At 40.5% G+C, this 23,959-nt stretch overlaps 1 protein-coding gene across 2 annotated transcripts in view; it reads left to right on the forward strand.

The window, feature by feature from the left end:
• MED13L (mediator complex subunit 13L) overlaps positions 1–23,959 on the forward strand; it is a 271,505-nt gene that overhangs the window by 239,370 nt on the left and 8,176 nt on the right. For both annotated transcript variants that reach the window (XM_074321653.1, XM_074321652.1), the window contains exons 17-28: positions 1,690–2,627; positions 6,287–6,466; positions 7,073–7,296; positions 9,233–9,425; positions 10,108–10,534; positions 11,105–11,324; positions 12,541–12,729; positions 16,660–16,883; positions 17,070–17,212; positions 20,159–20,317; positions 21,632–21,808; positions 23,031–23,185. In XM_074321653.1, coding sequence (XP_074177754.1) covers positions 1,690–2,627; positions 6,287–6,466; positions 7,073–7,296; positions 9,233–9,425; positions 10,108–10,534; positions 11,105–11,324; positions 12,541–12,729; positions 16,660–16,883; positions 17,070–17,212; positions 20,159–20,317; positions 21,632–21,808; positions 23,031–23,185 — 3,229 coding nt within the window. The remainder of the gene's footprint in view (positions 1–1,689; positions 2,628–6,286; positions 6,467–7,072; positions 7,297–9,232; positions 9,426–10,107; positions 10,535–11,104; positions 11,325–12,540; positions 12,730–16,659; positions 16,884–17,069; positions 17,213–20,158; positions 20,318–21,631; positions 21,809–23,030; positions 23,186–23,959) is intronic.

A 23,959-nucleotide genomic window follows, 5' to 3' on the forward strand; every position in this document is an offset into this window, starting at 1 on the left:
CCAGCACCCTGCACACCCCCCTTTGTCCCACTCAGCCCCCCAGGACTCACTGACATGATGCTCATCATACACTGTGAGCTAACTTTCCTCCCTCTTTTTCACTATTGAATATCCAGCATCTCTCATAGGGTTGGTACTTGGTTCATTTTTATTGAATGGGAAAAATCAGGTCACTATACGTAATAAACCATTCTTACTACCTGGAGAGCAATTTAATTATTTAGGTTTTCCATTAGTAGTCATAGTTCCTTTTCTGATCTGAACTGCATTATTAATTTTAGGGTTTTGTTGAACAGGAAAATTTGAAAGAAGTGGAATTAGAGTAAAGATCATTATTACACACATTATTTTGGTCTCTGATACAGCAATGATTGCTAATCAAGGTTTCTGGGTCTTTTTTTTTTTTTTTTAATCTGTGCTCAGAGATACCACTGTGCCTCTGATTTAAAATTTCTTTACAGTGCCCGATTTGGCTTTCCAGGCTGGTGGTTTAGGCATAGCTAATTTAAAAATCACAAGAAAATTACTTGAAGAGCCATTACTTTATGACATTTTTCTTTCAAACTATAAGTGAATGAATATGTAGCTTATTGGATGAACATTAAAGCACATTATTAATAGATTTCAAAAGAATATTAATTAAGCATTAAAAATGTGTTCTTTTGATACTTTTTAATTGGAAAGAATGGTCTCATATGCTGTTTTACATGTATCTCTAAGAATGTACATCCAGAAAAATTTCTACAATGATAAAACAGCAGAACATTGGAGATACTGTTTTCTTTTCTATATGGCTGTTCCAAAAAGAAGTCACTGGTTATGAGAGAGTAGATAGCACAGTGTGATTGGTCTCTGGGAACTAAAAATAATTGTGCTATAGGTAATGCATAGCGTACTGAGAATCAGTAAGTGAACTAGAATTACCTACCACCCCACAGAAATCTGTTACAAGTTTGGAAATTATAATACAATGTGTATACTCTGTTCAAGCATCTAATTAATACTAAGGCCTCTTAGCAGCTTATATAATATTTGTATTAATTATACTGCAGTACTGGCCAGTGGGTTTCCTAAAACAGAAATCCCTCGTGGTCACACATTACTATTAAAATGCAAGCCTAGATAGCACTGCATTTTGAAAGTTAGAAAAATGTTAAATTTTCATGTGCATTTGATTATAACTACTTTAGAATCATATATATATGAATGCCTCAGAGAATAAGTACACCTGCAGACTTTCAATTTCAAAAAATAACAAAAATGTAATTGCAAATTAGATGGAAATTTCATCCTATGGTCTTCTAGCTAATTTAGCATCTGAACTCGTGTTCCATTTAGTATAAGTTCCATTTAGTATAGTTTTTCAAAATTATATTGACCAAACCCAACATCATGTTGTCTTGTAAAAATAGTGCAAGTCCCCTCAAAAGACTAAGATGAGGAATGCTTAAACGGGGAATGAGGAGAGGAAAAGTGCTGTGTTGGTTTATTCTTCATACCTTGCTTCTTGCTTTTCCACATACTGCACTGACTGCTTTGAATCCTTTTTTTAAGAGAAAATTGAGCATACTAAGTGATAGCACCCATAAATGATAAGAAATGCGCAGGCCAGGTGGGGTGATTATTGTGTGTCCCAGCATCGGGGATGTGCCTCTATCTCACTTGGTGCTGTCTGTCTGTCTGTTGCAGTAATGTGCCTAGCGTCGGGAGCCTAGCAGATCCAGACTATTTGAACACACCACAGATGAACACACCGGTGACGCTGAACAGCGCTGCCCCAGCCAGCAACAGTGGAGCAGGAGTTCTGCCGTCTCCAGCAACCCCTCGCTTCTCTGTCCCCACACCACGAACCCCCAGGACCCCAAGAACTCCCAGAGGAGGGGGTACTGCCAGTGGTCAGGGGTCTGTCAAATATGACAGCACCGATCAGGGGTCACCAGCCTCTACGCCCTCGACCACGCGGCCCCTTAACTCTGTGGAGCCCGCCACCATGCAGCCGATTCCCGAAGCCCATAGTCTCTATGTCACCCTGATTCTCTCCGATTCGGTGATGAATATCTTTAAAGACAGAAACTTTGACAGCTGTTGCATTTGTGCTTGCAACATGAACATCAAAGGGGCAGATGTCGGGCTCTACATCCCTGATTCTTCCAATGAGGACCAGTACCGCTGTACCTGTGGGTTTAGTGCGATTATGAATCGCAAACTTGGCTACAATTCGGGACTCTTCCTGGAAGATGAGCTGGATATTTTTGGGAAGAATTCTGATATTGGTCAGGCCGCGGAGAGGCGCTTGATGATGTGTCAGACCACCTTCCTTCCTCAGGTGGAGGGAGCCAGAAAACCCCAGGAGCCACCTATAAGCCTTCTCCTCCTCCTCCAGAATCAGCACACACAACCTTTTGCTTCACTGAGTTTCCTGGACTACATTTCCTCTAACAATCGCCAAACTCTTCCCTGTGTGAGCTGGAGTTATGACCGGGTGCAAGCAGATAATAACGATTACTGGACGGAATGCTTTAATGCCTTGGAGCAGGGCCGGCAGTATGTGGATAATCCCACGGGTGGAAAAGTGGATGAAGCACTGGTGAGAAGTGCCACCGTGCACTCTTGGCCTCACAGCAATGGTAGGTTTCCCAGAATGCACGTTCACCTTGAAAATGATCCTCGTGTGATGACAACTTATAGACTTTCTTTACTTTGGTATAGGGCAAAATTTTAAATTTCATTTCTAAACAAAAAGTGACTAAAGTAGAAGCTATGGTGATGTCATTCTAAATGTAAGGACTAGGGAAATGTTTTACCTTGAAACCCCTTTGGACAGTAGTAATTATTGTGTGACAATGTCCTCCTGTAGTAATTCATACAGGCATTCATACTGGAAACCTGTGACGGCTGAGTATCCAAGTCACCGAAAGTATACAGACTGATGACGTGCACAGCCTTTCAGGTTGAAATGCACTCATTCTTCTCTAGGTCAAGTTGCCATGATACTTCTTCCATGAAGCCTTCTCCCAATTCTAGAATATTTTCTCCTTCCTCCAGTTTCCCAGCACTTTTATCTCTTGTAACAGTGATCACATTTTACAGTGTGTTGGGGTTTCTGGGGCACGTCACTGGCTCTTCTGTTATTCAAAGCTCCAGTTGAGAAACATCTTTGGAGTTGAGCTGTAAGAGTGTGGAGCAACCTACTGTTGGCTTCCCTTACTCATTCACGGTCAGTACCGTGGTGCATCCTGGGGGACAAAATGGTGACGGAAAGAGGAGGGCTTTCTAATCTGTTCTGGAAAATGGGCATTAATCAAAGAAACACACAAATTAGCATGTTATTACAAACCCTAATCAGTGGTGAAAGCCTGGGGTAGGAGGCCACCCTAGGCTGGAGGTCAGGGAAGACTTCCTTGAAGAAGTAGTAATATTTGAGATCTCAACGATGAGTACGGATTAACTGGGTAAAGAGGCTGGGAAGCAAGGAGTTGCGTCCCAGGCACAGGGAGTGGCAAGTGTGAAGGCTCAGTTTTTAGAGCTTGGGGCCTTCAAAAAACTGAAAGAAGCTCAGAGGCCAGAAGGGGCTAAATTACCCAAGAGCCTTTGAGACATGCTGGGGCTTGGTCTTCATCCAAAGAGCCCTACCAAGTCACTGATGGGTTTTATGAAGAGGCATTGACATCACATTTGTGTAGTTCAGAAAGAGAAAGCGTTACTCTGTAATGTGGGCTGTGGATTAGGAAATGGCAGGACTGGATGTGGGAGACTAGGAGGGTCTTGTAGTGGAGCAAGTAAGGAGCAACGGCTCAGCTTCGTGTCCTGCGTGGCAGAGCAAATGGAAAAGAAGTGGCAGCCTCATTCCAGAGATGTTTAGGGAGTAGTACTGCAGGACTTGGTGGTCATGGGTTCACGTTGGGGTTTCAGGGAGAGCGAGACGGTTAGGAGCACACCCAGGCTGTGACTTGTGTGCCTGGATGGACAGTGGTGTCGGTCAAAGAGATGTGTACTGGAGGAGGACCAGGTCTGAGGGGAAAGGTCATAAATTGGAGTTTTGGAGGTTTTAGAGATCCCTTTTGTAAAGTAAAGATGTCAAGCGTCAAGTGAACACCTGGGACTTTGTGGGCCTGGAGCGCAGGGAAAGGGCTGGTTGGCATATAGATGATAGCTCAAGTCGGGCACAGAGGAGGAGGAAAGTATAGAACGAGGAGAGGGCTTGGGCAGCTTTGCAGCATCTGCCATGTGACCAGGTTTCAAGCAAGAGAGTGGTCAGCAAGCAGGAAAATGCAGCTGAGCTTTGAAGGTAAGGATTCAACATGGCTTTGGACCATATGAGAGCTGTTTCTGTAGGATGCTGGGAACAGGGGCCAGGCTGGCAGGGTTACATGAGTGGGACATGGACCAGCTTCTGAACGACTCTGGCTTATAGGGGAGAAGGTTATATAAGCATCTTGAATACAGTTGGAAGTCTAGAATAATAAAGGTCCAGAGGACAAAGATCGGTGGAGTAGGGGATGACAGGCGTTTTCTGAGTAGGCCAAGCTGGGAGACTTCTTGGAGGTGGAAATGCCTAAGGAAGTAGTCAAGGGTTACACTCCTTTTCATAACTGCTTAGATCCTTATCAGGCCTTTAATTAAGGTCTGCTGGATGGATTTATGAATTAAAGAGAGTGCAGTCTTCCCCTAAAGAAATGTGGATGGTTATCTTGTGTGGTTCCTTTTACTGGACCGTGGCCTTCAGACAGAAAAGCAGTCTGTGTGGGAGGATCAGTGGTGTCATCTCTGGATATGAAGAAAAGCACAGTTTATTGCAGGGGAAGTGTGGGTTACAAACTCAGAGGCTTAAAAGTAGCAGGCAGATCATGTAATGAGTGGTGTGGGGAGCCAGACTTGCCAAGAGCGGTGCCCGAAACTGTGCCCTTTCGCAGCACACTTTCTATTTCGTATGCACAGGAATAGAGTTCACAAAGAATTAGGTCTGTTTTTCATCTGGTTCTCTTGGTCTGTCATTTTCCTACTTTTGAGAGAGCCATGGATGCGAGCAGTACTTTCCTGTTTTCTTTACTATAAGAAGAAAAGAAGCACAGGCTTGAAGATCAAGGCTATGAACACTGCTTCAGTCCCAGGCAGGCAGCGAGAGCGGGTGGCCTTGGAGAACTGGCGGAAGGGGACAGCTGCTCCTCGGCTCCAGCAAGTGCTCATGTAGGAATATGGGGCTCAGCCCCAGGGTTGTCAGGTCTCCCTGGTTTTTAAGAGAAGCTAGAAATCCAGATTCGTATATGAAATTTCCTGAAGAGATTTGTTCCAAAATTTAAAACAGAAAAACAAAAAACTGTGTGGGCTTCCAATTTGCATTTAAGGACATGTCTAAAAATGTCTTAAGAACCCTAAGCACCCTGTGTTTCAGATTTCATTGGTAGATACGTCTTAGATTTCCACCCATGCCTCTATCCTCATTAGCTAGGAACGTACGGGTAAGGGCCCGTCTTCAGGAAGCCAGCTGTGCAGCTCAATAGCTCATCACCTGGAACTTAATTAGCTCGGCAGATCTTTCTGAGAATTTGATAAGCATTATGGATCTTCTCCCCTGGGGAAAATACACATATGTTCGTGCATGCACAGTTTTGCATGGAGTTTCAGAGGGTTTTCAGGTACTAGGTTAAGAACCCGTCCTGTTAACGGGAAGAATGTTTGTTCTGAAACCATGGCTCCCCCACCTCCCTCTGTATCCAGATGACTTTCAGTCCTGTCATTGCTTCTGAATATTTTCATGTGCCTCTACCCACATGGAAGGTATTCCTTCTCTTTATGCATTTTGTATTTTGTGGAGATATTTTTACATTAGCATTTTTAAATATTTTCAAAAGCTTCTATTTAAGTTCCTTTTCCCCACTCATATAATTAGACCATTGCTATTTGTAAACTAAAGTAATACAATAATCAAGAAACTTTTGTAGTTCTTTTCTTATGAGCAACCTTGAGAACAGGTTTGTATGACTTTTAAAAATCCATCTTTCCACTTTTAGGCAGTTCATCAGTTAACCTCTTTATGTATCTAGAGTAACCTATTTTCCCCTTTATTATTTCCAATAATAAATACATTATTTTTTTCACTTCAGAAGAAAAATATCTTTCCTTCTGGCTTCTAAGTCAAGTATTTTAGAATCCACTAAAAATAGACTCGGTCTCCAATAATGTCGTTGTCGTGGGCTTAACTGAGGCCCAAAATGATGGCAAGAACGGGGAGCGTGCCAATACACTTTTATGATGTCTGTTCCTTGTCATTTAATTTCTGTTCCAGTGCTAGACATCAGCATGCTCTCCTCCCAAGACGTGGTCCGTATGCTGTTGTCCCTGCAGCCCTTTCTCCAAGACGCCATCCAAAAGAAGCGCACGGGCCGGACCTGGGAGAATATCCAGCACGTGCAGGGACCGCTCACCTGGCAGCAGTTCCACAAGATGGCAGGACGGGGAACCTATGGTAGACTCTTTTCCCTGTTCGAACTCCTTCTGAGTTATTTGTTCCATGAAAAACGGTTTTAGTTACTGTCACATCCTTGCTTCACTGACAAAATAGAGTCTTTTTCTTCATGACTATTAAGTTACATAATCTCTTTGTGTTTCTAAAGTCAGTATTAGTGTTCAGTTTTCTGAGCGTTCTTGGCATAATCAAGGTCAAGGAGGCAAAGAATCCCTAAGTGGAGTAGTTACTAGGTTCCCATCTTCCCGGGCCTCATTGCACTTTCATTTGGATGAACTTCTGAACTAGTCGGCTTTCGTAGTCAGGATTAAAATACTTATCTTAAAGGAAGTGATGGAGTGCTGCTTGGAAAACTAACTTGAACTTGCTCTAGTCTGCCCTCTGATTTTATCGGACCTTTATAACCATGGTCGAACGCATTTAATTAAGTTCTTCCCCAGGGGACATTTAATAAGAGGATTCACAGAACGCTTTCAGAGTATCATGTCAACCTACAATGAAATTTCTGATGCCAGAAGTCAGACTGTTGCCCCAGGAGCTTCTAAATTTTGGGGGTTGTGGGAAAGAGACTCTCAAGCGCCTTCCTAACCTGCAGTGTTGTCTTAGGTTCCGAAGAATCTCCGGAGCCGCTGCCCATCCCCACTCTGCTGGTCGGCTATGACAAGGACTTCCTCACCATCTCCCCGTTCTCCTTGCCATTCTGGGAGAGGCTCTTGTTGGACCCATACGGGGGCCACCGGGATGTCGCCTATATTGTAGTGTGTCCAGAAAATGAGGCCTTGCTCGAAGGAGCCAGAACTTTCTTCAGGGACTTGAGTGCTGTATATGAGGTGAGAAAGACCCCAAGTCCTCAGGTTATTTTTAGGACACGAGTCCTCAGATTGTTTTTAGTTAAAGGACTAAATTTTAAAGAATAAATATCTTCAAAGTAGATCACAAAGAAAATGCAAATAGTTGGCGGATGAAGAAAAGAATTAACTTGGCAGGTATTTCTGGAAGTAAATTGCTTTCCCATCTTGGCTTTACATTTTATTGGATTCAGAAGACTTTCCTCTACCAGCCTTACCACACATCTTAAAATCCTGTCAGCTGTTTTTTCCCCATTTTATGTGCTCGGGTTTTACAAAGTATTGTTCACAAGGGGAAAGTGGCTGTTTAGAAGATGAGCTTTGTAAAAAGAAAGCACATTTATGTTTTGGGGGGCAGAGTGGGGGGGTAGTGAAGGGGAAAGTTCCTGAAAACAGTATAAAACATTTAGCTTGAAAATTTCTGAATCAAAAGATAAGTTTAATGAATCATGTCCCTGTTATTTTTATTTAACATTACATTCATCTTAATACTAAAATTTTGATACAGATTAATAATGTAATAGCCAGGTAGGTAATTGTATATATTTAGTATATAAATTCCTGTTACTTTTGAAAAATTAGAATCATGTCTGTCTTTGAAGAAGTGCCACATTTCTTCTGCCAAAGTACATATATACTAAGTTCTTTGTATTTTTTACTTCTAATAGCTTTATATTTGGCAAGATTAAATGAAATTAGTATTTGTAAAGTGTTTAGAACTGTGACCGGCATATTATAAGCATTACAAATGTGGTTGTTAAATGCCAAGTTGAATTTCAAAAACATTTCTTAGCAGAACATTCACTATCTGTAAATGTATGAGGACACATGAAGTAGTAAACTTCACGTGTTGCTACAAAGAAGTGAGGAGATGCTAACGTGTGAGGTGATGGCATCAACTAAGCCACTGAAGGAAACCCTTGGATACAGTAATTTCTAAACCTGCTGGGTCCTTGGATTCGTAATCATACTAAATCATGCTTACCCTACCACAACAAACTTGTCTAAGCAGTTTTAAAGCCGAGCATTCCCTTGAACGAAGCCTTCAGCATAAGTTACAAAACATAAAAGGCCTGTGGATCTCTTTAGATCTTAATGACTTTACTAGGATTGCTCATTTGGCAGTAATGCATACCTGTTTAAGAAGAGTGCACGCTGGAGAATTGCATGGGGCTTGGTAAGCCTTCATTTCATCAACTCTAGGAAGGGATAATAATACGGCTCTCCTGCTGGTGAACAGGTAGTTAAGTAGCTTACTTTGCTTTACTTTGTATTACATTAATTCTCTGCCATAAGCACCCACTTAGTGTCCTGGAGATTAATCACAGAATCTCATTGTGCTAAAACAACTGTTTACTTTAAAAAAAAGTCATCAGCATAGCCAGCCCTTCAGTGGCCTCTGCTGTTGGTGATCTCCAAATGTCTGTAACAATCTAACAGATGGCCCATAAAATTTTAATGTTATCTTATGGGAAAACATTATGAGTAGGGATTACTTGAGAGGTTTTAGTGGACACGTGTCTCAGCCAGCCTTCGTAAGCAGGAATCTGGTTAGTTCTTTATTTGACCGTTAGCCATCAGGTGGTGCTCAGCAATCCCTCGTGCAGGAGAAGTGGGCTCCATGCAGAAACATTTCTTTTTCTTCAGAAGAAACATTTCTTGTTCTTCAGAAGAAACCTTTCTTTTTCTCTAGAGGCCCTAGTCCAGGTTTTGGAGAGCCAGATAGCGGTTTCAGGGTACCCGATAATTAGTTACCAGGAAGGACCAGCTTCTCATGTTGACTTGGTTGCATATGGTAACGGGAAAAGGAAAAGGAAAACGCGTCCACGTGGGTGCTGAAGAAGCCCCCTTGCTAACGAAGTGTGCTGCATGGAGCCGTGGTTCCTGTCGCAAATAACCCCCTTGTTTGTGGCATCAGATGTGTAGGCTTGGGCAGCACAAGCCCATCTGCAAAGTGCTCCGTGATGGGATCATGCGCGTGGGGAAGACCGTGGCACAGAAGCTGACCGATGAGCTCGTGAGCGAGTGGTTTAACCAGCCATGGAGCAGTGAGGAGAATGACAATCATTCCAGACTCAAACTTTATGCGCAAGTTTGCCGCCATCACCTAGGTAAGTGGGAATTCGTCTGGCAAATAGAATTAGAGAGGCAAACTAGCAGATTGCTCCTCCCCTCTGTCCTGTTAAGGTACAAACAGCGTTAGTCCTCTTTTGTCTCAGGTAATGTTGGCGTTTCATTACTATATTTAGAGTTAATTTGCATTCTAGGTAAATGCTAATTTTCATGTGCACGTATGTTCCTTAAAAGCTATTTAAAGTTGCCTAAAGAAGTCATGTCTAATTCATTCCACATTTTGAAACCTTAGTAGCATGGCTTGGTATTAACGGCGTAATTTTAACCCAGATTCCCAGGAGAATCTAAGAAGTTTGTACAGCTATATAGGCACAGGAGCGCAGTATTCCATGATGGCTGTAGACTAATTGTGTGGCCTCCCACTTGTCAGTGAGGGCATATGGATCAGTCTGAAAGGAAAATGCTGCAAATGATTACTTTTCTTTTCTTTTCAAATTCAGTTTTTCTCCAGAATTTATAATAAGTGGTTAGTTCCATGTTCATTTCTGTGTTTACAGGATATATAAGCATATGTTCAAGTGTGGAGATAGCATTTGGGGTGTCACACCAGAGTATTGCAGCCCGAAAGCAAAATTTTTTAAAAAGTGACCACTCTCAATTTCTGGTTGTGTGACACTGCAGAATGTCACTAGCGTCACCTGTCTGCATGTCCTCTTTCAGCACCTTACCTAGCCACTCTGCAGCTCGACAGCGGCCTGCTGATACCACCTAAGTACCAGACCCCACCAGCAGCAGCACAGGGACAAGCTCCTCCTGGGAACGCCGGGCCGTTAGCTTCAAATTCAGGATCAGCAGCGCCCTCCGCTGGCAGTGCATTTAATCCCACCTCCAATGGGAGCTCTGCGAACCCTGCAGCAAGCAGTTCCTCTTCTGGTTCCTCAGTGCCACCCGTGTCCACATCTGCCTCTGCTCCCATCGTCAACCAGATGAGCACTACCTCTTCGTCAGGATTCACTGGTAGTGTCGGAGGGCAGAACCCCAGCGCGGGGGCCAGTTCTGCTGACAGGATGCAAGCGAGCACCGGCTGCGGTGGAGACCCGGAGCCCGGGCAGAGCAACCCTCAGCCCCCGCAGGACGGGCAAGAAAGGTACGCACCTCACCTGCTTGGACCCCTGATCTACTCTTCTTCTGCACACCTGTCCGCCTGAGCCTCACGAGGCCCTAAATCCAGGGAAGTGCTCTGTTTCTCTTCTTCCCGAAAGAAAGTAACAGCTGTCAGTCAGTAGCTTCTGTGTGAAGAAATCTGAGACTTCTTAAAACCTCTTATAAACTTAACTTACTCTTAAGCGTGTTAGCTTAATAGTAAGCTACTACTATTAATACTAATGTTGCTGTTATTATTACACGAATACAGTATGTGGATGTTAGTAAGCTACTACTGTTAACATAATAATATGATAAAACATCTTTGTAGACTATAGCCCAGGGACAAAGGGGATTTGAAAAAGAGAGTCCCGTTTTAGAGGAGCACGCTGTCATTTTACATCTGTCTTATGCAGCTGTGCTAGCTGGCTTGGTTTGCCTTCCTTTTGATAATATGATACATGGCAATGTTACATTGTAACCTTCGTCCAGGGAGTCACTGTGCTTTAGAATTGATTTTTGTTTACACAGTTTATGTTTATTTTGTGCATCTCATAAGTGACTTTCTCTGCAGTGTTACAGAAAGGGAGAGAATAGGAATTCCCACGGAGCCCGACTCCGCAGACAGCCAGGCCTACCCTCCAGCGGTTGTCATTTACATGGTGGACCCCTTCACCTACACTGCAGAGGAAGACTCCACTTCTGGAAACTTTTGGCTGTTGAGTTTGATGCGCTGCTACACAGAGATGCTGGATAACTTACCTGAGCATATGAGAAATTCTTTCATTCTCCAGGTAACTATTTGCAAGTTTAGTTTTTACTTTTGTCGCTGTTGTTTTTATGAAAGTAAATGATTTTACTTTACAAGTTCATGATTTTTAAATATTGGAGGTACATTAAAATATAAAAGAAAAAATATTCATAATTTTTTTGATTCAGCCATCATTACCATTGTGGTATATTTCTAACCTTTCTTCTGTATGTTTGTTTACACAGTTTTAATATAACTATAGTCTTTTTGTACTTAATATTACTCACACTTTTCCATGTTATTTGAAATGTCACAAGCAATGTTGTTAATGACTGCATATCTTCTACATTGAACCATGTCTATACACAGTTAGGTATTTAATTTGCTTCCACTTTTTCACTGTTACAAATAACGCCATAACAAACAGCTTTATTATAATCTCTTTTTTTTCACATTTCAGGTCATTTCTTAAAGTGGATTCTTAGATATAGATACTGATAAATATTGGCAAATTCCTTTCCAAAAAAGTTATGCTTATTTACAGTTCTTTCAGCAGTGAAAGAGAACACCCATTTTCACTGCACCCTTGCCAGCTTTACAGTGTAATAATTTTTTTAAATGTTTATAATTTAATAGGTGAAAAACAATGCCTCGGTTGTTTAGGTTTTGTTTTAAAGTAAAAGTAAAGTTTTCTGTTACTTTAACTAAAGCTATTTTATAGAATTAAAAGATTGAAATTAAAGTTATCAGAATACGTTGTTGATAGCTTTTCATTGTTTTGAAATTTGTGTCTCAAATGATTAGACAATAATTCCAAAGATGCTGTGCACACTATGTATATACACCAAAAAATGCATACACATGACTTGTACTCATCTTTTGTTACCAGTTTTAATACAGTTTTTTCCTTAAAGTGTGTGTGCATTTTTTGGTACCCTTTGTATATTATAAAAATGAGAAATATGTTACGAAGAAAGTCTGTAAATTTAGGGGCATCACAACATTAAATTGAAAATTTACCCCTACTTTGACCAACAAAACGACACATCTTTTTAAATTAAATTGCTGGTGTGCGTTTGGAATGTAGGATTTTATGTCACCGGAAGGAATTAAGATTGAATTATATTTATATTTTTTAATTTAAAAACTGAAGTTCCCTGCCCCCCATTCAAGTTAGAATTCATGCCATTCCATTTTCAAACTTTCTTGTCCGCATAGTAGATCTTAGTTTCTAGTTTTGTTTGTGTTTGTGTCTGTAGATTGTGCCTTGCCAGTACATGCTGCAGACAATGAAGGATGAACAAGTTTTCTACATTCAATACTTGAAGTCCATGGCATTTTCAGTGTACTGCCAGTGCAGGCGACCTCTGCCTACACAGATCCACATTAAATCCCTCACAGGATTTGGGCCTGCCGCCAGCATTGAGATGACCCTCAAGAACCCAGAGGTGCGTAGTAGCAGGGCAGAAATTTGCAAAAAGAGGACTTTTACACTAAAGATGCAAGCCAGGAGAGTTGGTTACTTGGTTGGTCTTCTACCTTTCTCTAAGAGTGGCAGGTTTGTTTAATCCTTAAGTTAAAGTAGAGGAGATACTTCTCTGAACTTGTAAAACTTTTTGAGAAAAGAGGCAAGTAAACTCTTGCTATTTTTTGATGTAGGACCCTAAGGCAACAATATACTTACCACTTTTACTTATCAGTGTTTGACTTTCTGACATTTATTTTGTTCTTTATTTTTTGAAGCTAATCTGTGTCTTAAATCACCAACTCTCTACTCTCCCCAGTTCTTTTCTCTCTTGGTGCAGCAGTTGTGTGTTTATTCTGCAAGCGCCCCTCATTTTCTGATGCATATTCTTACAAGAGTTGCTTTCTCCTCCTCTTGTCTCAGGGCTTGTGTATGTAAATGAATGCGTTTTCTCTCCATCTTAAACCTGCTTCCCACAGTTATACATCTCAAGGGAAAGTTTAAAATGCCAGAGCAAACATATTTTAAACAAAAGTTGTACACTTCTTTTGTTTTACTAATCACCTTATCCTGAAAACAGACATACAGGACAATGTTAGGATGTTCAAAGCCTTTCTTTAAAAATCAGTTCCCACAGCTTTCTTGAATGGAAGATTACCCATTAATAAAAGCCAGGAAATAATACTTCATGAGAGAACTTAAAAGCACCAAAAACTGCTGAGTTTAGTTGGTTATGTAAGTTTTTCTGGAAAACTCTGTAAAATGCTTACCCCTCCTGTAAGTAAAAGCTTAGAAGTGAAAAAATGACGCAACTATAGATAATACTGTACTTGTTGTAACTTGGGTCTGGTCAGCCCGGTCTCCGGAGGGGAAGCCACTTAACTGACAACCTACATTCATTTGGGCTTATATAAAATTTCTGTCTTTGGCAGTTTTAGGTTAGTTTATTCTTTTGGGTTTGTATTTTTCACTTTTGTGAGCAGTTTATTTATTAGCTTTTTCTAGAATTAAAATAAATTTGTTTTTACTTGTTTATTTTATCTCCAGAAATTATGAGTTATTGCCTATAAACTTGGAATCTTTTAGTTCTTTACTTCTTGTGGTTATTCTGCAGTTCAGATCCAGTCATTTCTTATGCTTTGGTAAGAAGTTATCACAATTTCAAATGGTAACTGATAATCTTCTGCATTTTCATAGAGGACAGTAAGGCTGACTACTTACTATTAAGATATACCAAGGCATTCTGTAACCTTTTAAAAGATTATAACATATTGGCAGAGCACCATCAGGAGTTCAGGAGATAAAGTGAGGCTTAGATTAAATATAAATGGCAAAAATACGCCTCTTGTCCCTTTTGCTTTGGAACAGGAAGAAGGAAATCCTTTGACTTTATTAAAAACAAAATAATCAAATGTTACAAATATTTCCTGAGGTTTATAAATTGTTACTTGCATTAATGTAATGAGTAGCTGCTAAATGCTGCCTCTTCCTCAGTCTGCAGCTAGAATATCACACTTCTATTCAGTCTGTGTAGCTGAGCATCTGCCATGCGCCAGGTACCGTATTAGGTGATGGGGACGCAGTATGAACCCAACAGCTCGGCCCCTGCTTCTGGGAATTCTAATTCTCTACAGTGGCACATTTCCCCCATAAGAATGTACGGTATCATGGAAAATTTAGAAGAAATCCTATTACTAGTATCACCTTTTTATTTTTCATAGAATATCTGGCATCTCAAAAATAGGGTTTGGGAACAATGTTTTAACCTAGTGATTTATCACAGGCTATCTATTGCATCTAAAATATTTGACATTTAGCCTTTTGTTTCACACAAAACTTTTTAGGCAACCTCAACTGGACTCTTTAAAAAAAAAGATTTATTGAGACGTAATTCACATATCATAAAATTTATTCTTTTTAAAAATTGTGTAGTTCAATGGTTTTTAGTTTATTCACAGAGTTGTACAACTATCACTGCTATCTAACTTCAGAACATTTAATCAATCCAGAAACTTTATACCTGTTAGCAATCACTCCTCATTTTCCCCTTCTCGCAGCTCCTGGCAACCACTAATCTACTTCCTGCCTCTCTGGGGTTGCCTGTTCTGGAGAGTTTATATAATCATACAATGTGTGATCTCTTATATCTGGCTTTTTTCATTTAGCATAATATGTTTGAGGTTCATCAGCGTCATAGCATGTGTCAGTACTTCATTTATTTTTTATGGCTAAATAATGTTCCATTATTATGGTATATGAATGTACCACATTTTTGTTCGTTTATTAGTGGGTGGACATTTGGATTTTTCCACGTTTTGGCTGTTGTGAATAATACTACTATGAACATTTGTGTCCATGGTTTTGTATGGACATGTGTTTTCAGATCTCTTGGTAAATACCTACGAGTAGAATTTCTGGGCTGTACAGAATGAATGGATTGCTGATACTGTTAGCTCTGAAACTTGGAGCAAGTGGTTGAATATCTCTAGGATCCCTTGTATTTTGGATCCCCAAAATGAAGGAATTGGATTAAATTATTTCCAAGGTTTCTTTTAGCTCTAAAATGTTCTAATTCCATAATTATTATTTCTTTTGCTACCATAGTGCAGGGGTCAGCAACGGTGACGTGGGGCGGCATCCGGCCTGCAGCCTGTAGTTGTCGGACCAACTAGAGAAGAATGATTATTACATTTTTAAAAAGAGAAGATTATGTGACAGAGACTCATAAAGCCTAAAATATTTATTATCTGGTCTTTTATAGATGTTTGCTGAGCCCTGCTGTACTTTATTAAATATTAAAATATGTATAATAGCTGTAAGCAAAGGCGACAATTATTAAATTTTGTCACAGTTTATTTAAAACACTTGTCTTCGGTAACAGTTGATGTTTTGATTTCTTAAATGACACACACTAAAGTATAATATACAAACTGAAAAGTCCTCAATCATAAATCTGCTTGATGAATTTTCACTAAGTAAAAATATCATGTAACAAGCCCAAGAAACAACACACAACAAGCATCCAGAAACCTCTCCCTCCCAGTCCCTTCTGGTCGCTCCAGGGGAATCGCTATTCTGACTTACAACAACATAGTTTTGCCTGTTTTTTTACTTTTATATACATTGAATCATATAATTTGTAATCTTTTGAGTCTGGCTTCTTTTACCCATTGTAGAGATTCATCCACTTTGTTGCTTGTAGTGGTAGTTTTTTCATTCTCTTTGCTGTTTAATATTCTGATTGTGCGACTATATCACAGTGTGTCATCCATCTTCCTTGGTGGGTTTTCAGGTTCCTTCTGTGTAGAGCTAATATGATGAATGCCATTGTAAACATTCTTCTCCCTGTCCTTTGGTAAACATATACTATATGCATTTCATTGGGTCATAGGGTTTGTGTTTGTTCAGCTTTAGCAGATGTCCTCAAATACTTTTCAAAGGTTGTTTATCACCAGCATTGTATGAAAGTTCTGATTGCTCCACATCTCACCAGTACTTGGTGTTTTCTGTCTCTTTTATTTCAGACATTCTGGTGGGTGTGTAGTGGTTTCTCATAGTGGTTTTAATTTCCACTTTTCTAATGACTAATGAAGTTGGGCCAATTTACTTTCCAAAATAGTAATTTCTTTTAATAAGGAAATACTGGGTTGATTTAGTTCCTTAGCTTATATCATTTAAATAATATTTGTTATCTGTGCTACCATTGCTATATATAGATCTAGCTATAGATGGATGTGTTATAGATACAGATACAGATGTAGATATAGATATAGATAAATGCAGGTACAGTGCTGGCTGGGGGCAATCTATTGTCATTGCTCCGTGTTGGGTTCACTCAGTGCTGTTCTGGGCTTTGTTGGAAGCGTTAAGTTGAATGGCTTTGTGTTGATACTGATTTTGATTTTGATTTCAGCGGCCCAGCCCAATCCAGCTTTACTCCCCTCCTTTTATATTGGCCCCAATCAAAGACAAGCAGACAGAGCTGGGAGAGACGTTTGGCGAGGCGAGCCAGAAGTACAATGTGCTCTTCGTGGGCTACTGTCTGTCTCACGACCAGCGCTGGCTTTTGGCGTCCTGCACGGACCTCCACGGGGAGTTGCTGGAAACCTGTATTGTAAATATTGCTCTACCAAACAGGTGAGGAGCCCCAGCGTTACGGTGCAGCTATATCGATACTGTGCCTTTCGTTAGATAAGAGTCTTTCTAACTTGCCTGCCTAAATACAGTGGGTACTGTGTGGGTGGCATCTGGGGTGTTCTCGGTTTGTCCAAGCGATACCTTGGATTCATTCGGGGACCTCTTCCCCATTCCTTTGCTTTTCAGATCACGGAGGAGTAAAGTATCTGCACGTAAAATCGGACTGCAGAAGCTGTGGGAGTGGTGCATAGGTATTGTCCAAATGACATCTCTGCCCTGGAGAGTCGTAATCGGGCGACTTGGGCGTCTTGGCCACGGGGAGCTTAAAGGTGAGAATTCCTGAAGCAGAATAGCCAGAAACAAAGGACAGGAACTGAGCTAATGTCATTCACTGAGCTGAGGGAGAAGATTGTACAGTTAACAGTAAGAATAAAGCAGATAATATTTTCTCATTCTTTTAAATATACAGGAAACCAGTGGTTTTTAAACTTCGTTAGCAGCAAAACCATTTATTTACCCAGTGAAAAATTTCAATAGTGAACCCCAGTGTGTAGAAAAAAGAATATTCCATTAATATAAAGGTGATACTCAGTGAATTAGATTTTCTAATGTTTATTTATATATTGGGTCAGAGAGAAGAAGAAATCAGTTTTACCATGAAAATTTTATATCAGAGATTATTGGTGATAGTAGAAGCCATAAGAACAGCCTTCAGTTTCTTTCATGAATTTGTTTGTTATTTTTTGGTGGTGATGGTGGTGAGTTTTGTATTTCTTGTTTATGCTTTGGTGGCACAATAGCAAGGGAGTCCCGATTTACAAGAACAGGTAGTTGCAAATTGGAATAGTCTTTATTCACATTGCCACTGTGATATTCTTCAGTCTGGAAGCTTAAGAGAGCAGACTGTTTTAAGTTGCATCCCCAGATATATCTATCTACCAACTGCTTATATTCCTTTTCATAAATACAACAGTCACAAAGCACGAAAGGAAACCAACGTAACACAGCTGACCACCAGCAGCTGCCCCGCCTACCATTCAGCCCAGCTCATTTACTGTCCCAGTGTAGCTACTTGTACAGTTTTGCATGAGCAATAGATTATTTTTTAATAGCCTAGACTATTTTTTAAAGCCTTATTAATCAAACATTTATAAAAAGTTCAATATATGCATATAGATGGGAGAAATTTTTTCTCAGGTCTGCACAACAGCAAAATATATGTCACAAATGAGCTTGGTGATTTTGTGCATGCAAGTATATTAGAGCAGAGTCAGCAAATTTTCTTTGTAAGGGGCCAGATAATAAATATTTTCAACTTTGCAAGCTAGCTAGTCACTATTAGAACTACTCGGTTCTGCCCTTATAATTTCAAAGCAGCCATGGACAATACCTCAGTGAATGGGTGTGACTGTGTTCCAATAAAACTTTATTTACAAAAACAGGTGGCAGGCAGCATTTGGCCTGCAGACCATAGTTTGCTCACCCTCGCATTTAGGGTGCACATATTATTTCTTTACATGAAATTTATATCAGGTATATGTGGAACCCCTGAAATAAAATCTTTGGTACAGATGTAACTTTCATTGTAGCAAGTGCCTGAATGAGTTAATTATTAGAGTTTAACGGCAGTTTATACAAATATTACATATGTGTTAAATAAGTGTTCTCTTAGGAATCTATTGTACACAAATTTTTTCTAGTAATAAATTATATTGTAGACCAATAGAAAATACTACCCTTTTCATTTTTTAAAAGTATATCACACTGATAATGAATCTTATGTCAGTAGCCTGGAGGGCTAATACATTAGGGGATTCATCATTTCATTTCTTTCAGAATTCCTATCTTCTCTCTTAGTATGCCTTTTCGTCAATCTTATTTCTTAAAGGTTTTGAGCTATTCTTAACCCTGGGGAAAAGTTAGAATATAATAGAGAAGGAGAAGAGGGGATAAAACCATAGTTTAGTAGTCTAGTCACTTGGTGTTTTGGAAAATTATTAAGACCATCACCTTCCCTTGTTTTTTAGAAGGAGCACACTTCTTACCTCTTAGAGGAGAAGAGTTGTGTGACTGAGGACTCCGTCAAAAGATTGAGAGAAAGTGTACTTTCAAGGATTGAAAACATGAAGAGCCTAGTGTACAGGGAATCAGTTTACCAATCTCCTGTGCTTTCCTTTGGGGATCTGAGGTCTGCACACACTGCGTTTCTGTGGGACAGTATCAGATAGGAGCCCGGAGGTTTCAGAGTCAGCTTTGTGAATTTCTGCTCTTCATCACCAGAGTATCTGATAAAAATACTCAGATCTCCTTTTTCTTCTTATTTAGTTTCAAATTCAGAACTCACATCTGTTTGATTTTTCTGTTTGTTTTTTTTAAAAATCTGTTCTTCATGTTTCTGCCCACTTTTATTTCAGCCACTTCAATTCAAAGTTCATTAGGAATATGAAATAATGAAAAAACTTTTCCTTTTACCTGCTCTTTAAGGGGTGAGAACATATGTGAAAAACATATGTAGAAGTAGAGAAAGAAGCCTCCAGTGCAGGGGCATCTCATTAGTGGGACGTGACATAACAGCAGCTGCTCCTGCCACCAAGTGACAACACGCCTCCTGTGTGTCCGGGAGGTTAGAGAGGACCGAGTACTTTCCGATTCCCAGAGTACAAACCCCTCAGCAGCTCCCTGAGCATACACGGGGCCTTTGTTTGGAGGCAAGAAACAGGTATTAGAAAGAAAATTTGTGCCGACTTTTTCATCTGCCTGATTAATGTGGCGTCATTGGAAGCACTTTACTCTCACCCATTGTTATAAGCATCTTTGAGTGTTCTGAGAAAGATGCCCCTTTGTTTCTGCTACTGCTTCGCTTTCCTGGAAACAGTCAACCTACAACAGTAAACAAAACTCAGGTTCGCCCCCAACTGTGCTCTCTTCTAAAGAAAAGTGCCCATAGGGGCTGTGAAAGAACCAGACCCAGAGAAGGAGGAGAAAGGGTGGAACAGACTGGCGGCATCATCAAAAAGCATCTCAAGTGCCGAAACCTGCCTGGGTCTGTGTAGATTCTCCCAGGTCATTTCAGACGTGCCTTTAGTCTACACATAGTAGGCCTTTGTTTCTTTGAAGTGTAATAGAAGTCAGGTAACATTTTCCTTGTAGCAACGAGGGGAACCTGTGTCAAGCCACGTTCCCTTTAGGGCCCAATCCTGGAAATTCACTTACTAGGCAAAATGCTCAAATCGGAATTTCTAAAGACTGTGTATGACTGTGATATTTGATTTCAGATTGGAGTATCCTCCTTGGAGAATGTTCACTCCAGACAATCAGCAAACGGCTCAAGGACGTGTGCCGAATGTGTGGGATCTCTGCCGCAGACTCTCCTTCTATCCTTAGTGCCTGCCTGGTTGCCATGGAGCCCCAGGGGTCCTTCGTAGTGATGCCAGGTAAATCTCTTCTGGCCAGTTCCCTTTACCTCAGTGTAGCCCATTCAGACAAGTCCACAGAGAAGTGGAGGATATGTCATGATTTTATTATTGTAAGAGAAGATTGTACTTAGGGCTCAAAAAATGGAAGAAGCCATTTGGTCTCTTCCAAGGGGAGTGGTTTGAGATTTTTTTTATCTTTGTTGACCATAGCTTGGGAGAGAGCCTACATCCTGGATATGACTGAGACCTCTTAGAGTCATGGCTAGTTACTGTTGCCTGACCCCAACTTCTAAGTGTATGAAGATCACCCTCCAAAAATGACCAGAGAGGACACTAGCATGATACACATTTGAGTAGCCTTTTGAAGACAGGTATTTGACAGAATCTCCTAGCAGCCTCGCGAGAGGATATTTGGAGGCTCTCTTCTGGTTGAGGGGGAACGGCGAGGCCAGTAGGGCTGAAACATGTGCACAGTGCCTGGCCACGGTGAATTTGTAGTCATGCCACAATGTACACAGCCAGGACTGTGTGGCCACTGAAGGTTTAAAACTCAGCAAATGAGCTATTTTGTAACTTCATAACTAAGCCGGTGTGTACTTTTTAAACCTGTTTTTACCACTCAGATATTTCTTTGACCGAATGGGAGACCCTGTCCACTCACTCCCGGTAAAAAGTAAATAGTGTTGTGAAGTGAGAATGGGGTTGCTTGTCATCAGTCCAGTGACAGACAGACGTCCTGGATTGACCCGCTCTCTAGACCTGAGGAGAATTGTCGCCTGCACCATTCGATCAAATTCCACAGCTTTGTGCTTGTCCTCATCGTGAAATGGGGTCATTGTCCCTGCCTCGAGGTGGCTGTGACACTGAATGAGAGGACATGGCTAAATAATGTAGCACAGGATCTGGGGTGTAGTAAGCAGTCGGTAAATGTCAGTTCTAACAGTTATTCATTGAATGGCACCATTTCTACAGAATTGTATCACTTAGGAGAATAGTACTTTTATGTTGTGAGCAACCACAGGAGGAAGGAAAGTGGGAGACTTATTTTTAGAAACACTTCTTGTATAAGTAATTAAAACATATTTGGTAGCCTCAATCCAATTTTATCTTAACCTTTCCAGTGTGAAATGAGGCTTGAGTTATCGTAGCTCTATGCTCTGAGTCAGTTTCTTGAAGATATTTAAATAGTCGGGCTCAGCTGTAAATGTATAGTCATCGTGGCAGTTGTGTCAGACTCATATCACTCCAGCTCAGGTCCTCTTAAAAATTTTATTTCTGGAGTCGTTCACTGCTGCGCAAAAGGAATTGATTGATACATTTATTTTTTTAAAGATGCTGTCACAATGGGCTCTGTTTTTGGCCGAAGTACTGCGTTAAACATGCAGTCATCTCAGCTCAACACCCCTCAAGATGCTTCTTGTACACACATCTTGGTCTTCCCAACGTCGTCAACCATCCAAGTGGCTCCAGCCAACTACCCCAATGAAGATGGGTTTAGCCCCAACAATGGTGAGTGGCTGACCATACATGCGTGTAGAGCTCGGCGTCTTCAGTGAGACACAGAGCTCGCACATGGGGTCACTGGGCTGTAATAAACTACACATGAAGATGGGCTTGAAGGTTAGAGAATCTTGTCAGTGTTGAAGATTTAATTTGTCTGCACTGTTACCAAGAACAAATAAATATTTTCCTCGCTTGGGTAATTAACCTCCTGTTTTTCATTAAAGGCAAAAAAGTAGTATCTGCTTGGTAGTGTCTTGTACGTGGGTGTCAGTCTTTTGATCTGATAAGTATCTCTTGATCTGATTTGTAATGTGTGAGGACTACTTGGCAGTGTAAAGATGGCACCTTCCTTTAGCTAATCATTGGGAATGTAATTTGTTCTATAACAACTTTTTATTTGGTTATTCTTAATAGATTTTTTTTCCCTTAGCATTTGCTAAGAAATGGTTCTTTATAAAATGTGAACACTCGTGTTACACAGTGATTTGCATTGCTTTTTAAAGAATTTTCAACAGCTACCAGCATTTACTCCTGTCACGTGGGGGGGCTAAAAATACACCATACTATATGTACAGATATATACCATATATAATATGATCGCAGTGCAATAACAAACAAGAGAGAAAGAATTACAGCACAAATGTTCATGGCGATTGGGTTAGGGGTGATGGTTTTTCCCTTCTGTACTTTTCTTTCCAAATTTTCTGCTGTGCGTGTACCTTACTTTTACAATATGGAAGAGAATTTCTTAATGAAAACATGGTGCTTTGATCTGCTTGTGGAATAGGCTTCCAGTTTCAGGGCAAGTTCACACCTATTAACATGCATTAATTCAGCCTCCAGTATTTTAGATGCTAATTGGCTGCATAGATGGAGTCTGCTGTTTTCTTGGATGGTATCAATTTTAACTTTGTTTAATAATTAAGTTGCTTCTTTAACTGTTTTGCCATCTTTTTATGTGCCTTTGGAGGCTACACAGAATGTGGGGTTTCATTTTATGTTATTTATTTCTCCATTCCATGAATACTTCACATTAGGAGATTAGAGTGCAAAATGAAAGACTAATTTGCAGCACCTTGCATTCAGTATGGGTGCATTAGATCATACTAATATATTAACAGCACCTGCTTATAGCATTCATAGGCCAACAGAACAATGGGTTGGTTAAGCTGGGGATATGGATTTTTTTTTTTTTTAATTTTTGTGTTTTTTCCCCCCTCTCCTCTAGATGACATGTTTGTTGACCTTCCATTCCCAGATGATATGGACAATGATATTGGCATATTAATAACTGGGAACCTCCATTCCTCTCCCAACTCCTCCCCAGTTCCCTCCCCAGGCTCTCCTGGAATCGGCGTGGGCTCTCACTTCCAGCATAGTCGGGTAAGACTGTTTGAAGTAGGTTGTTTAAAACAGTCTCAGCCGTCAGGAAAATAGTCCTCTAGAAATATGATCATCTTTTTGCTACATGCACCTTCCTTCTCGATGGCCTTATTCCCTGGTACAAGAGAAAGAAGTATGGGAAAGTGACTCTAGTTGTTCTGGTTTGAATAAAGGGCAGGAATTTGAAAGAAATGTATTATTATTCCTGATGACTATGTTTTATCAGAGGAATAGTCCTATTATATTACAGCTGCAAGGGCTTTGTGCAGTTACTGTTTTCTTAGCGATAATTCATTGTGGTTGTGCAATGCTGCTTCCCAGAGATTTTTTTAATTTTTGCCAAAGTAGTGGTTTTACAGAGGCTAGTTCAACAACCCTGCTTATTTAACAAGCAAAGTACCTGTGTTAATTAAAGACCACAGTGTTTCAGGTTAATTATTCTGAAAGGAGCCCGCCTGTCCCGTTTCATGTTCACGTCACCGTGCCTTTATTTATGCCCCATCTTCTCTGTACTCAGCCTACAGGAATGGCAGGAACCCACAGGAGGCTGACTTTGGAGAAAGGTTCAGGTTGATGCCAGAGGATTAAGGAAAAAGCCAGAGCTTACAACTAGTTTCATCTTTAAATATCCTAGGGATATTGGAGGTGGATCAACAGAAGACTGGAGAGTTAAAGGGTCTGGCATAACTCGTGTTAACTTTGTTTAAAAGCTAGATGATTCATGCCTTATCACTATATTGTACTTTTTATTTAACATGTTAAGAGACAGAGGGG

The sequence above is a fragment of the Rhinolophus sinicus genome, linkage group LG16 (assembly GCF_036562045.2).
Source record: "Rhinolophus sinicus isolate RSC01 linkage group LG16, ASM3656204v1, whole genome shotgun sequence".
Taxonomy (NCBI): Eukaryota; Metazoa; Chordata; class Mammalia; order Chiroptera; family Rhinolophidae; genus Rhinolophus; species Rhinolophus sinicus.